We start from the raw sequence: 17,622 nt of genomic DNA on the forward strand, positions 1-17,622 counted from the left end.
TGGCAAGCATGATATTAGTAACACCAGAAGGGTTAGTTGTCTTGAGATTGCTCACTTTACATTATTTTGTTGAAGATCTCAAAGAAACAATAATTTGTTTTATTTCTTATGATGCTATTAGACTGTTATCCTGTTAGAATCAAATGCACTAATATTAATGGCGTAGAAGTTAGCATGATGGAGAAACAGAAATTGGAGCATCGAAATTCCACATCACGTTTTTTATTACGGAAAATTACACGCATTACGTCCCGCAAAAAATGACGTTTAGCGGGAATTTAAACGCTTAACGTCGCGCCAAGAGTTAACTCCCTTGAAACTGTATCGGATGCCCTTAAGATCAAGATAAGGACAAACTGTGATTGAATAACAGTAATGAACACAGTGAATATTCATATTGTATATATCAAATAGATCAAATATTGTTAATTTAAATAAAACTAAACTGATAAACGTAGTAATATATTTTAAAATAGTATGAACAATATAAATGTATGTTTGAAACTCATAACGTTTATTATATCAAATATTTAGCTTACGTAGTATTAAAGGATTATCTTAAGATTATTGCTACAGTAATACTGATGAATATCATTTACCATGTTTAACACATGAATACTTTTTATTCATTTTAAAATTAATTTATCAGATATAAGTTGGAGTAATTAAAAAGGACACTGTGTATCTCATCTACTGTTTTTGGTAATCAGCCATAAATGCATTTTGTTTTACAATTTAATATAAATGACTACATGTTATAAAATGTTAACTACAGGTACCAACTGAGGTTTTTGAATACCTTTTTAAAAGTGATCGATACGAGTTAGACATTTTTATTGATTTGTTGAATTCTGTCAATTGAAATAAAGCGAGGGGATATACTTCTACAACACAGTTATTTTTTTCAAAGGTAAGTTTATGAAGAGCGTTATATTGAAGATGTCGGTACTTTATTCATGATAAATCAATTGCTTGACACTTAATTAATGACAAATACTTCTTTAAGAACCTGACTTACTACACATGCATCTAATGCATTTGTTATGTTCACTTATTTTTGACTCTTATTTTCTCCGAAACACATGGGAACAATTTGAAAGGCTTCTTACGAACATGTTAGTGTATCACTGATCTTTGAAAAGTTCTTGTTTTTATGACTCTATTGTAAACGGAGGAGGCGTTAATGTAATCCATTATCCATGCTAATGTAAGAACGAACGTCAGGAGTCCGTAATTTATTTTTAAACTCCTACTTTGGTTTGTCTGTACTTCATGATATGAAACTGATACACAATATTTATCACCGCAAAATTAGATCAAGTGTGAAGTTGGTTGGTGACAACCACATCTCATGAGTTACTTCTCTTTAACATGTTTGCTTGTAAACTGGATTAAATATTGAATTTACTGTTTCCATACTCTTACTTTACTTTACTTATCTCAAGTAAATCATATGAAACTCAAGACGAGAAGAGTTAAGTGTTTAAGAAAGTTGTTTACATGTTCTATCAATTTGTTTAATGATAGTTATATAGAACGATGCTATGTAGGGCTGTCTTTATAAGTTCTATCAATACTTTGTAATTCTTTGCGATTGATCACAGATGGTTGAGTGTCACCAGAAACAGTTTAGCCGCAGTTAATGTTAACGAAAACTTGTCAAGCTAATCGACATTCTTTTGTAGTTTCTGTTGTTAGGGAATTTAAGTTGTTCAACTGAACTTCAATTTGACTTACCGAATAAGACTATTTACCGTGTTTGTGAAATCATGAAAAACTATGACGGATGCCGCATGTGAAGCATGTTTGATTACCCTTCCGGAGCACCTGAATTTTAGATGGGATCGTGTTTCTTAAAATGTCCTGTTCCAATTCAGGAAAATGGCAGTTATCATCTCATAGTTCGTTTCTGTGAATGATGCATTGTCGTTTGTTTTTTTGTTAACTTCAGTGTTTCTGTTGTTTCGTTGTTTGCATGTTATATATGTTATAGCTTCCTTCGGTTTAAGTTTGCTACCCAGATTTGTTCTTGTCTCAATCGATTTATGCCTTCGAACAGCGGTATACTACTGTTACCTTTATTTAGTCTTAAGTATTCTATGTTGTTTCTTGTGCACAATTATTTTTCTGTTTGTCTTTTTCTGTCTTAGCCAAAGTGTTGTCATTTTATTCACGATCTATGAGTTTGAATGTCCCTCTGGTATCTTTAGTGTTTTTTTCATCTTGTAAGGATGATCGCTCTTCTTGTTTTTCATTTGTTTCTAGATATTCGGAATCCTCTAATTTTATCCATGTTGTGCTACTTACCACTTCTTTTCGTTGCATAGTTTTATTAGGTATATAGATATAATAAGATGTGAAGCGAGTGCCAAAGAGACAACTCTCCATCCAAGTCACAATTTGTAAAAGTACACCATTAAAGGCCAAAGTACGGCCTTCAACACGGATATTTTGCTCACACCTAACAGCACACTATACACGGCCACCCACAATGATTAAGGTTAAACCATTCAAACTGAAAAATATGGTTTTAAATGTCATCTTTAATTATCTTATTAGTCTTTTAAAAAAAAAAATTATTTTGAAAACGAGAGGCGAACATCCTTAATAGGATGTATACAATTAAGACTTGAAAGGTATATTGAAAGCATACTAGGCATCTCTGTACTCATAAAACACATATAGACATACGAAAATGTGACGTGAGTGTCAACGCATCAACTCTCCATCCAAGTAACGATTCATGTATATATATAAATCATTGGATTAACATGTGTGTCTGATCAAACATCCAAAGAAGATTTAAAGGTGTTTAAGACATTATGTCTTGTAGTATTAGTTTTAGGTATATTACCACAAGAGATGTTCAAAGGTATAAGTCAAAACATAGTTCAAAACTAATTGCAATATTGTTATCAATATATATTTTATTTGTATTATTGTGTTGTTGTTGAGTTCCTGTCGTATTGAACTATTAATATTGCTCATTTTATTCACACGGAACAATGATCAGTTAAGGATGTCTGAATAATCCAACATCAATGTTATGCCATCTAAGAAACTAGACGGAGTGTGATCATTGGACTAAACAATTCACTCTTTATTGTACCACTGTAGTAAAAGTCGTAAAACGAAGACATGGGAGTTCCAGGTAGCAAAGAGTAAGTATTATATACAATAGCAATACTGTTGGACCGGATGCAGTTGATACCAACCTATATTTCGGTATAAAGGAGGCACGACACTTGTTTGAAAGAAATAACTTGAATAGGATTTTTTCTAGAACAAAGCAAATAGAAATACAATTTCGTATTGATATTTTCGAGTTAACATTTACATGTTAACGACACAGATTGATTTTCTTTTTATTCTGATAATTGTTCATTGCGCGTAATACCGATTTAAATGTGCTTCTTAAAAAGCAATTGTGAGGCCGATGTTACTAGTGAAAGATGACAAAGTTTGTGTACCACAATGTAGTGTTTGGAGTAGAGTATATTAAGGTACATGTAACCAATATAAAGACTCATAAGATAAATGATTAAAATAAGAACAATAATTAATTTTGATATATCCCAGAATGAATACAAGCAGGAGAAATAAATGTACACGATGTGGACAACTACATTATTCAGCTCTATCGAATCATAGATACTGAACGCATTTGTCTTATAACTAGCTTGGTTTTATATAAGAAAGAAGTAAAATGCAAAAAAAAAATGAACTCTGAGTTAAATTCAAAACAGAAAGTCCCTAATCAAATGGCAAAATCAAAAACTCTAACTCATCAAACGAATGGATAATAACTGTCATATTCCTGACTTGGAACAGGGATTGTCTTATGTAGAAAATGGTGGATTGAACCTGATTAAGTAGCTAGCTGAACCTCTCACTTGTTAAATTCAAAACAGAAAGTCCCTAATCAAATGGCAAAATCAAAAACTCTAACTCATCAAACGAATGGATAATAACTGTCATATTCCTGACTTGGAACAGGGATTGTCTTATGTAGAAAATGGTGGATTGAACCTGATTAAGTAGTTAGCTGAACCTCTCACTTGTATTACATTGGCATCAAATTCCTTTATATTGACAACGATTTGTGAACAAAACAAACAGACATAATAGTTGAAAATGTCAAAAATACAGTAGTCAACATACCGTTATAATCTTAATCACTAAAACACAAACCATTATGTAACAATGAAACACCAAATGGCATAAAGACCAAACATATTAGCAAACATTAAACAGTTTTAAAGACAAGAATACGCAAAAATAACCTAGTACAATATCCTAATGACTGAATGTATAGGTACAGAGCCACGTCATATATGTAACAAATAAACATATAAAGGCATATAGACAAAGCACATTAGCAAAAATGAAAGACAAAAATACGAAAATAGCATACGTATACACAAATATGACAGTGTGTACAAGTACAACAAGTATCTTAATCACAAAACAACAAACAGACATTTAACAAAGAAGCACAAATGCATACATCAAATTTAACAACCTCATTGCTATCTTCTTTTTGAATGTAAATCCACCCATAAACGATTGAATGATTTTAAGTACTGTAACCAAATGGTTAGATTAACCTTGGCTCTATAGCATGTATCGTAGAATCGCGCGCTTTACGTCAGATAAAACGGAAAATTAAAATATGCAACATTAATGAATACGTTAAACTTCCGCTTAGTTCATATACAATATATCTCCATAAAATATATAGTTGACATGTGAACGTGTTAGCTTACAAAATTGCAGACAGACAAAAATTAATAAATTTGCTAAATTTGCATATATGAATAATTGTTTTTCATGTAGAATTAAGACAATTAAATTTGAACTACGTAAATTAAGAAGAATTCTTCAGAGAATATGCGAGAAATATATTAAAATATCACTTGATTTTAAAGAAGTCCAACTGAATAGACACGAATCAGGGTTTAAAATCTGTACTAGGATGCCATGCTTTTGTCCATGAAATATGAATGTTATAACTTACAATTTAATGGATAAATACATTTAAACCTACGAAATAATTCCCCGTCTAACCCTCGAATTGACCTAAGATAGACATGAATGCACATTTATACGTCATAAATACCAGTAAACTAATAACAAAAAAACAAGATATGTTGTCTAAGACTAAACCAAATTACTATTCACCTACGTCATTCACCATTTAGTAAAAATCATAGTATATAGGCTGGTATCAAAGACCATTGAAAGGGGACAATCATAATTAAACAAATCAAGTCTAGTTTGAACGACACGAAATACACACACTATAGATTATAACAAACGATAACTGCTTGTTAACCTGACATATAATAAGATCATAAAATAATCGCGGAATTAACTATTCAAATCTTTTTTGGAGATCAGATCATTGTAACGGTGTTTACGCACCCCTTATTATTAATGTATTATAAAATAAAAATAAATTATAAAACATGTTACACAGTCCATGTATAACATAACCTTTTAAAACGAAAAAATCAGGCATTCTTTCATGCCTTATAATAAAATGTTATAGCAGAAGAGCGTCGCGATATTGTGAATGAGTTTAGACTAATGGTTTCAATTTAAGTGTGTTTTTTTACTTGAATTACCTCAATAAGCAAGTGTAATTTGGATTCATTCGTAAGACCTTAGTTATAAAGAGTTTGAAAAATAATGTATAACAACAATTCCATTTTTTTGAATTTCATTTTTTTTCTTTTCAAAAGGTTTCATGCTAGAATGAAGTCGGATTACAGTAACAACGATTTAGACGTTCAACAAAAAAGTCTGAACATGGGAATATTCAACAATTGCAGTTGTTTTGATACAGAGGTTAACACTATTATACCATCTCGTAAAAAAGACCTTGATCCGATAGAACCAAAACTCCATGATGGTAGTATTTTTTAAGAAATAATCGTTTTTTGTAAAGGTCGAAATGAATAGTTCAATGCACAATCTGTGTATTAGATGTTATAATGGAAATACTCAGTCAGAAGGCTATATCTACTTTTATAAATTGACATAGGAAATTAAACGACTCGTACAGCGATCAAAATATTTATGAATATGTTGGTGAATTTTATTCGGATATATTTTCCACGTAACAAATTGAATATCATAGTATCCCATCGATGAAAAAAGAGACAATGAAAATGTGCACAAAGTATAGCTCAGGCGCATTATTACTTAAAATGTATGAAAATAATTTATGGTATTTAGATGATACACGCACAACACAATTTATAGACGTGCAAACATATTGTTTAGACCACACACACGATTTTTTGTCTGACCACAGTAAGGTGATAGTCGAATACTATGATGTACTAAGAGTATTGAGTCAAGGGCAAGGTAGATAATACAAGTGTCAAACTTAATGCGTAGACAAAGCGTATTTAGCAAAGTTTGCATTTCTTTAAGGACTCTTTTTAGATATTCTATTTCCAGTTCGATTCGCAACACTATGCAAACATACCGTTATATTGATCTCAGTTTTTCTATTTCAAGACATGGCAAAGAACATAATTAAATCTCAAGTTTGAAGTGTTTACAACTTATCAAGCGAACAGTAAAATGACAACGTTGTCTGTGTATGCGCATATGGTGCACACGAGTAAATACTGTGCTCCGTAAATTCAGAAATAATTTCGTAGATTTTCTATATTGAAAAAATCCTGCTTAATTCATATAAATAATTCAAAACATTGCAAAATGCGAGTTTGAATTATTGCGATTATAACCCTTTCGCATTTGTCGTAATTATAAAAACATCGCATTTATTTCTGACTTTTATATTGTGTTATTTCATCGATCCCACCAACTATACTATTGTTGACAGTCGTTAAATTTGAGTAATCGTTCTTATTATAGGGAGTAAAATATATATTTGAACCCTGTAAATGCATCTTAACCTGGTGAATGTTTATTCTGTTTATCATAACACATTTTAAAGCTTTTTCTACGTTTGTATATGAAATACAAAACTAGATTAGATACATAAAATTGTCAATGCAAACGAAGATGCCGTTTATTGTAATTAAAGCTCGCCCATTGAAACTACAAAGAGTTGGTTATTTGCAAGAGATATGAAACAGTCACGAAATTTCTATGAAGAAACAAAATCAAAAGTTAAGAAGTTTGCGATCAACAGACATCATATTAATTATCGATATTACGTCACAGATTTATGATAAATATAAAAAAATCATATATCGAGTGTATTGTCTACTTGATTTTGTTAATATGTCTTGTTGATTCATTCAAGCCAATTGAATCGACATTTGAAAGTGTGCCTTACTGTGTTGTTACGTGACAAAACTTACTCAGGATAGGGTGATGATTGGTTTTGTTAAGCGTTTATCCCTGGATTTGTTTGCACCTGTTCATTGCAAGGTTTATCGGGTTTTTTTGTTTGTTTGTAATACACCATTGGTGTTATTGTTTAAGACGTGTAATTTGTAATCCCTTTATAGCTTGCTGTTTTTTGTTAACCAAAGCTTCGTGTTGGTCGTACTTTGACTTATACTTGTTCTTTTTTTTAAACAATGTGATTGTGGTGGAAAGTTGTCCAATCTGCGCTCATACCAAATCTTCTTATTTCTATACACCATTTAGTTTTGTCTATACATTTTTCATGCAATCATTGGTTCTATAACATTATAATTGCAAGAAATGCGTGTTTTAATGACAATCTGATTATGTTTTTTTACGTGTTCTTGGTTACGTGTATGCAAAAGATCGTGTCATTAGCGTATCTCCTTTCACTCATTTCTGATAAATTTACCTTGCACAAAAAAAATAAACTCTTGAAGTTTGTCCTGAAGTAAATGTTAGATTGAAGGAATGAAAGAATAAATTATTATACAGATATATTACATAAAATGTTCCCTCGTATACACAAAAAATAAACAGCATCACAGGAACTGGATCTTATTTACACAGACCGTCATATTTGCAAAAAATAAAAAAAGATTTTCTTGTCAAATATCAAAATGTATTAATACGCACTAAGTTGGCTAGATCGTTTGGCGGTATCATTAATTCAACGTCTTTGTCAATCATTGTTCATTTATCATGTTTATAAATCATGGAAACACCTATTTTATATGTTTTATGAACCATCAATTTCGGGTTATTTATTGTGTAGATATTGTTTCTTGTAAATGTTCATAATAGTAAACGTCAACCTTAAATATTAATTCACATGCGAATTCGATGATGATTACAATAAAAGTCCGTGTTTTAATCGAAAAATCAAAATATATATTATTACAGTATTTGGAATTTTGCTTCTGGTAAAGTTTATATAGGGTGTAAATGTAATGATTACATACTTGTAGCTTACATTGTACGGTTCAAACTCCACCAACTAACAATACTATTTTATAAGTTTGGGATCATTCATCCTGAATGATCGTTATTGTTATAACTATTAACATTTCAGTGTTGATCCATAGTCGGTCGTTATCTCGGCCGTTACCTCAGCTGTTATCAACGAATCTTCTAATTAATCCATCAACTTCAGAAACGATTCATAATACGCATAACGCGCCAGCCGATACAATTGTGAGTCATAAAAAGAAAGAGGCACACACATTGCAACAATGCAGGTAGGTTAAATTGGAATTGTATTATAATCTGCATTTCAATTGATCGTAATTGTTCACGCTTTGCAAAATATGATTGGCAAGATCGGAAGTAGGGAGAAATGTTCTGGTTATAATAACAAAAATATATCTATTACATTGATGGTGTTCATAAGTTATCGATATTTTGTATCTAAACACAAGAAAGACAACTTAGCAAAAAGGTGATATTCATGATTGGTGTTCTCAAAAATCCGTCATGAGTAGGTATAGATTGGCAGTACTTGTTTTTTCGTAAACGCTAAGCGTGAGCTTGTCAAATCAAAGAGGGACAGTCTAACTCACAAATCTAAAACAAACCGACAACGCGATGGCTAAAAATGAAAAAGACAAACAGAAAAACAATAGTAAACATGACACAACATAGAAAACTAAAGAACAAACAAGACGAACCCCACCAAAAAATAGGGGTGATCTCAGGTGCTCAAGAAGGGTAAGCAGATCCTGCTCCACATGTGGCACCCGTCGTGTTGCTTATGTAATTACAAAATTTTAATCCGTTAAATAGTCTAATTCGGTAGGTCACATTCATGAAAGGGAAGGGAATTGTTGTTACGACGTAAGGAACATACCCGATATCATTTGTGAAACGGTTATTTCATAACGGTCAACCAACTCGTGATGGCGTCCGTAAAATTTACGAAGGGATGATTTCAACTTCACCATTTGGAACTCTTGGTTTAATAGCTTCCTTGTGAGCAGCAACTCTCTATCAAGAAAATAATTATAGGAAATGCAAGCACGGGAAAATCGTATCAATTAGGAGATATATACCCCATATGCAGGTGCTGCTGGAATGTTACTACTTAGAAATGGAAAGTTCACAATTGGAAAGCTGAAATCATCTCTTTTGTCGTAAAGTTTTGTTTTCAACCGACCCTCATTGTCAATTTCTAGATGTAAGTCAAGATATGAAGCCGACTTAACTGTATCCCGCTAACTATTCAAAACTCGCTAAGTATTTTACATTGCCATGATAGAGTCCGTTTCCAGAAACAAATCGAAAACCTAGACAAAGCAAAAGCTTTTTTGTACTTGTTATGGATTGTTCTTGAATGTTAATACGGTCGATTTCCGTCTTTGCAATAATTAAAACTGATCTCTTTTTCATTATTTAAGGAGAAACGGGAAATAATCAGTTGCATGGTCTTGGTATTGGGATTCACTAAAAATCAGTTAATCTTTTCTTTTTATATAAAATGACAAAAACTTATTATAAGTGGTTTAAAGCATGAATTTACAGCATTTTTTAGAAAGCACATTTGATTGTTGAACATTTAAATCAAGACTTTACAATTACTTACTAATGTAATATATACCACAAATGGGTTCCGCGTCTTATCGACTTGTATCGTGATCATTATGAGGCAGACTTCAGGTAGGAGCTTCTTAAAAAGAATTGAAACACACCAGCATTTTCCCTCAACCTCAGGTTATGTTATAGATGAATAATACAATGTTCGGTGACTATGTTGAACACATCTATACAATCGACCTGACAATAAGACAAGATAAGACAGATACAGTTACGTTTAATAATAATATGACTGACATTTATACAATGACAATAAGTATCGGTTGATAACACACTATTTAGACGTATGCAACAATGTCAACTGTTATATTGTTAATTTTCCATTTCTAAACAGTTACATCTATATATCATGCTTATCTCCAAGTCGATATATTTTGCGTGATCTTGCAGTTTCTATCTAGATCTCCTTGATAGAGGGCTCCTATTTACAAAAAAAGAGTTCACATGATGAGGTTGACTGTATGTCTTTGGAACTTAACTAACGTTATCAAATAATGGTTGATCGTTACTAAATATCTGTTTTATAGATGACAACAAGATAAAGAAAGAAAAAAGAACACTTGTTATAATTGCCAATCATACAACTATCCACTAGAGCCCAAATGAAACAGACATTACCAAATATAGGTCACTGTACGACCTTGAACAATGACCTAAGGCTCCTGACTTTGGACAGGCACATACATACAGAATGTGGTGGGGTTAAACATGTTAACTGGATCCTAACCCTACCCATAACCTGGGACAATGTTGTAACATAACAACATGAGAACGAACTAAAAAAATCAGTTCAAAAATATTTATCGTGGGAGGGTCCAGTGGTTTTTTTCGTGAGCAACGCGACGTTTTGCAACATGAAAAATATGATCTGTTTAAGCATCCAAAACACCCGATATTTCCAATGTGAATTTCTTGGTGGGTTCGTTTTGGTGTATACTTAGTTTATGGTGTTCTGTTTTCTATATTGGTGTTTGTCGTATTTCGGGTTTTTATTTATGCAATATAATTGTCAATTCGATTACCATTTATGTATTTTGCCTTTGATAAATAACAAAATGCATGCATCGTTTCTTTAGTTTACTGGATTACATGTGTCGTACTCTTTTTAGGTTAAAATCACTTTTCTATGGAATGGATTATTTACAGAACGTGAATATGTTTTAGTGCTCAAAAAAGAGTTATGGTTTATGTTAAAAAAAAAGTATGTAATCGATAAATTGCTTGCATGATATAATATCTTCTCTGTGTTTTCTTTCCAGTTTAGAGACTTCGTTTCGAAAAGAAAATAAAGACAAAGTCGGTGAGTGTTCTTGATACAAATACAAATGCCAATTTCAATCATGACCTGTTATCAGACACTTGATATATACTGACCGGCTTTAGAAACGCAACACTCTTTTTGTAGATTTTTTTTCACCAAATCATGTTTGATCCTCATACACACAACTACTTTTTATGCTTATGATAATTCTTTCTTTTTTGAAAAAAATCAATATCTGACTTACCTTTGGTTATTAAACATACCGAACTATTGAGATTTCAAGAATTTCATGAATCGAAATCTCGAGCCAATAAAAAACTTTTTTCTTTTGTTTTCTTTGTGAAACAGTTATGTCAATCCTTGGCCACACTTTAATCAGTTTAAAAATGTTGCACCACCATATTGCAAATACTAAGGAACAAAAAACTGAATGTAACCCATTAGAATACTGCGAACAGTAAAACGTGAACGTGCTGCAACCAGACATTTTGACGTCAGAAACTCGTTTTACTGTCCTTTCGACAATGATACCGGTAGAAGGGTTTTCTTGAAGACCATCACTGGCCAAATTAACATGTTATGACAATGCAACGTCAATAGAATTTGATTACGCAACGTCATTTGCGAGACAGACGTACGACCCGAACGTCAACTGCTTATTAAATTGCTGAATGCCATTTTGCACAGATTTATGCCATAAATGTTTCCTATTAACTGAACTGCCAAAGAATCGACTGCAGAAAATTATTTAAAGCCTTAAAGTTTCAACCTCATTATTGCCAAAAGCACATTGTAATGGGTGGAACAATGGTAAAATCAGAAAGTGAAAAATAGAACCCAAAACGTGCCGAACAGAATCGGTTGACCTTTCTGATAATCATTTGGCGTTTGTTACAGGCGGTCATTGCTTCTGACGGTTACACCTTCACTGGTAAGAATAAAACAAGGGTTTCAGTGTATAGCACAATATTTAAACGTTGAAAATGACTTGATCAATTCAATTTTCGACCTGGCATTTTTTTTTAAACATTGAAGCAATGACAGAACTTTCTGTTCATAATTTTGTTAACAAATGAATATTTGAAAAAGGGAAATACAAAGACAAATCTAGTGTTGCGTTTCTAAAGTCGGTCAGTATATCTCTTTTTTATCGTATAGTCATATATTGTTATAACGTGTACAAAGGTTAATTTCGTAGTCGATTGTAGATCATAGATATAGGAAGATGTGGTGTGAGTGCCAATGAGACAACTCTCCATACAAATAACAATTTAAAAAGTAAACCATTATAGGTTAAAGTACGGCCTTCAACACGGAGCCTTGGCTACATACATAGTTTGCCTTGGATGACAGCTACAGACATACAAGTCTGCTTTATACTGGATATGTGTTTCCTCTTGAATAAAAAGATAATGACTTAATAAATTGTAATTCGTTGGTCTACTTTAATACATACAGGTATCATACAAAATGGAAAGTGGAAATCATCAATCCTATTTGGATCAATTTGGTTAACGAATAAAGAAATTTAAAGGATAATTCTATTGATTTTTTTGTAATGAACGTCCAATGACAAACAGTTAATACATGGTAAAGACGATGTGGTATGACGACTAAAATGGAATATACCTGCCACGTGTGGGATTCGAATAAACAATATCAGAAAATACATGCCATTTCTACATTAGTTAAAAAGGCAATCAGACACTGCATTACACATTAGTTAGTTAGTTATGCTAAACACAGTAGTTTCTATAATATTAATATACAAAATATTTAACCAAACATTGAACTATGCCATAGCTTATATTTTTACTAATCCACGATAATTATTACAGAGGTAAAGAATAAGAAGAGGAAAAGGAAAAAACGCAAACCGGAAGGGTACGGACGCTTAAATAAAGAATGATATCTTGAAGTATCAATTTAGCACCATAGTCCATTTATAGCTATGTCATATATTGCTAAGGAACAAACACATGCATCTTAACGAGTAAAATTGTAAAAATAAAAAAAAACGGTTATGCAAAATTGTCTTTGTGTCGACATTAGAGTAAATTTTTATTACATTTTTTTGTGTTCATATTTTGAGGATTATCATAAATGATGTACAATTTACTAGAATCCAATGTATTTTAATAATATGTTGGCTTATCATGCTTATTGTGGTAACAAAATGTATATCAGGCAATTTTAAGTTTGTCCTGTGAGTAGTGCACTGATGTAGCTCCGACTTTTTCTATTTACTATTTATAGGACGAACATGCAATAGACTGTATCAACCTAACAAACGATCTAATAGAAAGCCACTACACTCCACATATGCATTCGATACAGAATTTATCAGTCATTGTAATAGAACAAGTATTTGACACAGACATTTACCGAAATATAAATTATTCCTTAAGGATTTAAAACAAAAACTTAAGACCCTGACTTTCTAAACTTTATAAATGAACGATAGTAAACAAATAGAAACAAAGAAAATAAAGCGCGGCAAACGCACATCATATATTTATTTATTAGAATTAATGTATCTTAGCAATGCAAGTGTTGATTCAGTGGAGGAGGCCATAAACTGCCGACGTTTGCGACATGTATATGTATATCAAATACAGACTACTATTTGCATTAAGTATTCGATGCTAATACTGGATTGTTTTATTGTGATTATTTCAGTTTCAAGACTTCTCTCAACTCGCGGAAAGCCACGGTCATTGGTGAGTTCTCTTCAAATATTCATGTATACTGAACGTGAATGGGTTAAACACATTTGCGACACTCAACTGTATCTTACTGTAAGACAGTTGTATAAAAGCACAAGATACACATACAATGTACAAAATAAGATCAATTATAAGTTATACTGAAATTGTTTAGTGTTTTACTGGATATCTAAAATTAGAGAGATACGGAATATATCAAAGGGACATTTAAATTCATCAGTCGAAAAAAAAATGACTACGCCATTGCAATAACGAGCAACAGTACATAAAACACAACGTAAAACACTGGGCAAAAAGAACCGCACCACAAACTACAGAAGGATAAGCAGATCCTGCTCTAGAGAATGCACCATCTGAGTGATTATGTCAGTACAAACCTTGTGTTAAGTCTTTTTCGGTAGGTTACAGTTGGACATACAACGTAACTGTAAAAGAAAACGACATGCATCATGGTTGTTGTAGTGTCTTACTGCGAATTTAAAGTAATTTGCATTAGGAAATATTTTAATGAAACTTATTCCTCCTAGGGTCTTACTGAAATGTGGATATGAAACATTCTTAATATCAATTATAAAATCTACATAATTTACAAGTTTACAGTACTATAAATACTTCAGAGTTTTATACGCTTTACACTACACTGTACAATTGTTTACGCACAAAACACAGAAAATGAAATATGTGTACAGATCCACAACATAACTGTTTAAGTATAACGAGTTTCTATTTCAACTGGCATTCGATATTCGAAAGGAACCTCACTGTGGAACCTTACTGTCCGACATATATTTGTACTCATATGAATCGAAATTCATACAAAACAAGAAGAAATGACAAACTCCTTTTTCTCATGTTCAGTGTGCCTTTTATGGATTATGTGATTATGGACTTTCCGAATTGATTTTCCTCTGAGTTCAGTATTTTTGTGATTTTACTTTTTAGAGATGTTGATGATTTCATAACACGACAAATATTTGAGTTATTGTTTGATTTCCATATATCCCAATAAACTTGAGATTTAAGATATTTTCAATACAAGGTCTACTTTATCCGATGACATTCTCATTGATAAGAACAACGATGAACGATTTCGAGCTAGAATATATGAAAAACGTAATGACTTTATCTTTCAAATCGTCAAATACAAGTTAATTAGCAGTAATAAAACTAATCTCTACATATCGTTAATCGTTCATGGATTCAGTCTTAAACACTTATGTTGATCTTAACAAAATATGTTGAGACTGAACGATTATTCATTTTATCACATGGTTGCAATGAATTACATTGATTTCCCAGTTAAATAAAAACCGATAATTTCACGTTAAATAAACGTGGTTATTTCACTCTCCGACATCATACAACAATAGGCGTTGTCAAGACGTCGATAACGGCGGATCAAAACAAATTGTGAATCCGTAGAAAAAAGATATAGTTCTTAAGTGTTTTACATTAATTTCTTTAAAAAAAGCATTTTGACAATATTATCAAAAGAATAACTAATTAAAAAAATAAAGTATTGAAAAATATTCAACTCGTGACCGAACAACACTGATAATTAATTCATGCACTACGCGCATTCGTGAATTAATGTGTTGTTCGGTCACGAGTTGAATATTTTTCTATATTTTGATTTTTTGATTAGTTATTCTATAAATCTGATTTGAAGTTATTTGTCTTCCTTATCCATTGTCATAAACTCATTACTGTTCTAACATATGCGCTGTTCAGTAGCGTTTAAGACTATTCAGTGGTGTTATTAGGGAAAAGGGTTAATAACAACTTCTGAATAGTTCAAACATAGACTGTAAGGATCATAAGTGACTGCAAGCTAGTTTTCTGAACAGTACTGAATTAACTGCAGTTGCCATTTTATTATTTTAAATGCGCTCTATTGCCACATTGGCAATCATACCATGTCTTTTTTTTTTGTATCTTTAAAGTTCTACTAAAGGTGAATCTATTTGTGCTATTGTTTGCTTAATTTTGCGTTGAAGAAAACGGCACAGAACTATCAAACGTAAATATAATATTGATATCAATCAATAGTATTGCAAAACAACACATCAAATAGAACCTAAGGTTTTGGTGTTGTTGGAGTTTTTTTTGTTGTTCTTTTTACTTCTTAAATGTATTTGAACACCTAGTTATTATTGTTACGCAACTGTTTGTATTGTTTTATAAGATGTTCATTGGTTCATTGCAAGTTAAATCTCCACTTCTTTTTTTAATGATCTATATATGTTTTCAACGATTTTTGGAATTTTTTGACTTTTTACATTTTAATGTTCCGTTTCTTTGTGTGTTACATTTTAATGTTGTTTCGTTGTTCTCCTCTTATATTTGATGCTTTTCCCTCAGTTTTAGTTTGTTACCTCGAGTTTGTTTTTTTTCCATGAATTTATGAGTTTTGAACAGCGGTATACTACTGTTGCCTTTATTTGGAATGAATATCTTACTAAATAAAATTTCATTTACCAGGAGATGACAGTGAATTAGTACACAGTGCTGGTTACATTATCCATTGTTTGACTGATCGAAGACTCTCTAAAACAGTTTGTGAGGCAGGGAAAATAGGTACGATTTATGACTCTACTTTTGATTTTAGAATTAAAAAAAACGTTTATCCGAATGTCAATAAATAGTCTTACAAACAAAACACATCAAAATAGTACACCTTTTTATATAAACATTATCAAGTAGCCTAAGTCATTCTTTTTACTAAATGTTTTATTAAGTTTTTAATGTGTTATTATATGCAATATTTTTTTAATCATATTCCGTGGTACTTATATTTTTTACTAAACTTTCAGCCTCCTTTATTCACGTCTACGGTATCGATAGAAAATATTTATATTCTTTATATATTCACTTGAAAATAGTATTACAAAACAATATACTCCAGGATCCATTCAAAAGGGTCCATTCTACCTGGTAAAATCAAAAATTCATCACAGAACACTGATGATTTTAATGTTCAAACTAGTGTACAAACAAATAGGAAAAAAATGCATATACGCTTACTCGAAAATGTTAAGAATAATATAAAATTTAAATGTTTCCGGATGCAATTCTATTTCTATAAATTACAATAATCAGTAGATGATGAACTGGTTCAATTTCGACATTACCCATGTGGATAGGCTATAGCAGTGTGACCTCAAGGGCGAATCCAGACGTTTTCAAAAGGGGGTTCCAAACCCAGGATAAACATGATAAAGGTGGGATTCCAATTATTAGTCCCCGTTCAAATAGATTGATCGGCCACGGGACCTATATTAGAATCTAATAGGTTTGTAGACTATTTACAACCGCATTTAAATTCCGCCATTGCATCATCACTTCAAATAGAATTAGTCGCTTAAACCATGTGATTGAAAACAATAGACTGGACAGGTTGGTAACACTTTCAACTACCAATAGGGTCAAGCAACATTTTCGAAATGATAAGTTCATGTAAGCGTTAATTTTGTTACAGATACGAAATTTTAGTGATATTGATCCTCAAACATTAAGCCGGTCATGAGCTAAGTTTGTGAATTACATGTATGTTTGCGGTTTTATTGACTTTTATTGTGACGTGTCATCGTATTCATTTCATATAAGATAACTATAGCAGTTATATTAGAAAAGTATCGCATTCATAAATGTGTG

At 31.8% G+C, this 17,622-nt stretch overlaps 1 protein-coding gene across 1 annotated transcript; it reads left to right on the forward strand.

Annotated features, from left to right (window-relative positions):
• Positions 1 to 655: 655 nt before the first annotated feature.
• LOC139494922 (uncharacterized) lies at positions 656 to 16,667 on the forward strand. Its single transcript, XM_071283053.1, has 8 exons — positions 656 to 910; positions 3,014 to 3,161; positions 5,745 to 5,914; positions 8,465 to 8,630; positions 11,241 to 11,281; positions 13,081 to 13,126; positions 13,922 to 13,962; positions 16,450 to 16,667. The coding sequence occupies exons 2-8, from the start codon at positions 3,139 to 3,141 to the stop codon at positions 16,611 to 16,613; spliced, it is 651 nt and encodes a 216-aa protein (XP_071139154.1). The 5' UTR covers positions 656 to 910; positions 3,014 to 3,138; the 3' UTR covers positions 16,614 to 16,667.
• The last annotated feature ends 955 nt before the right edge of the window (positions 16,668 to 17,622 follow it).

Source organism: Mytilus edulis, chromosome 11 (genome assembly GCF_963676685.1).
Source record: "Mytilus edulis chromosome 11, xbMytEdul2.2, whole genome shotgun sequence".
In the NCBI taxonomy this organism is placed as follows: Eukaryota; Metazoa; Mollusca; class Bivalvia; order Mytilida; family Mytilidae; genus Mytilus; species Mytilus edulis.

Coding starts and splice junctions, on each gene's coding strand:
- LOC139494922 (XM_071283053.1), top strand. CDS start 3,139: ATGGGAGTTCCAGGTAGCAAAGA. Junction 3,162..5,744: donor GGAGTTCCAGGTAGCAAAGA/GTAAGTATTATA, acceptor TCTTTTCAAAAG/GTTTCATGCTAGAATGAAGT. Junction 13,127..13,921: donor AAAAAACGCAAACCGGAAGG/GTACGGACGCTT, acceptor TGATTATTTCAG/TTTCAAGACTTCTCTCAACT.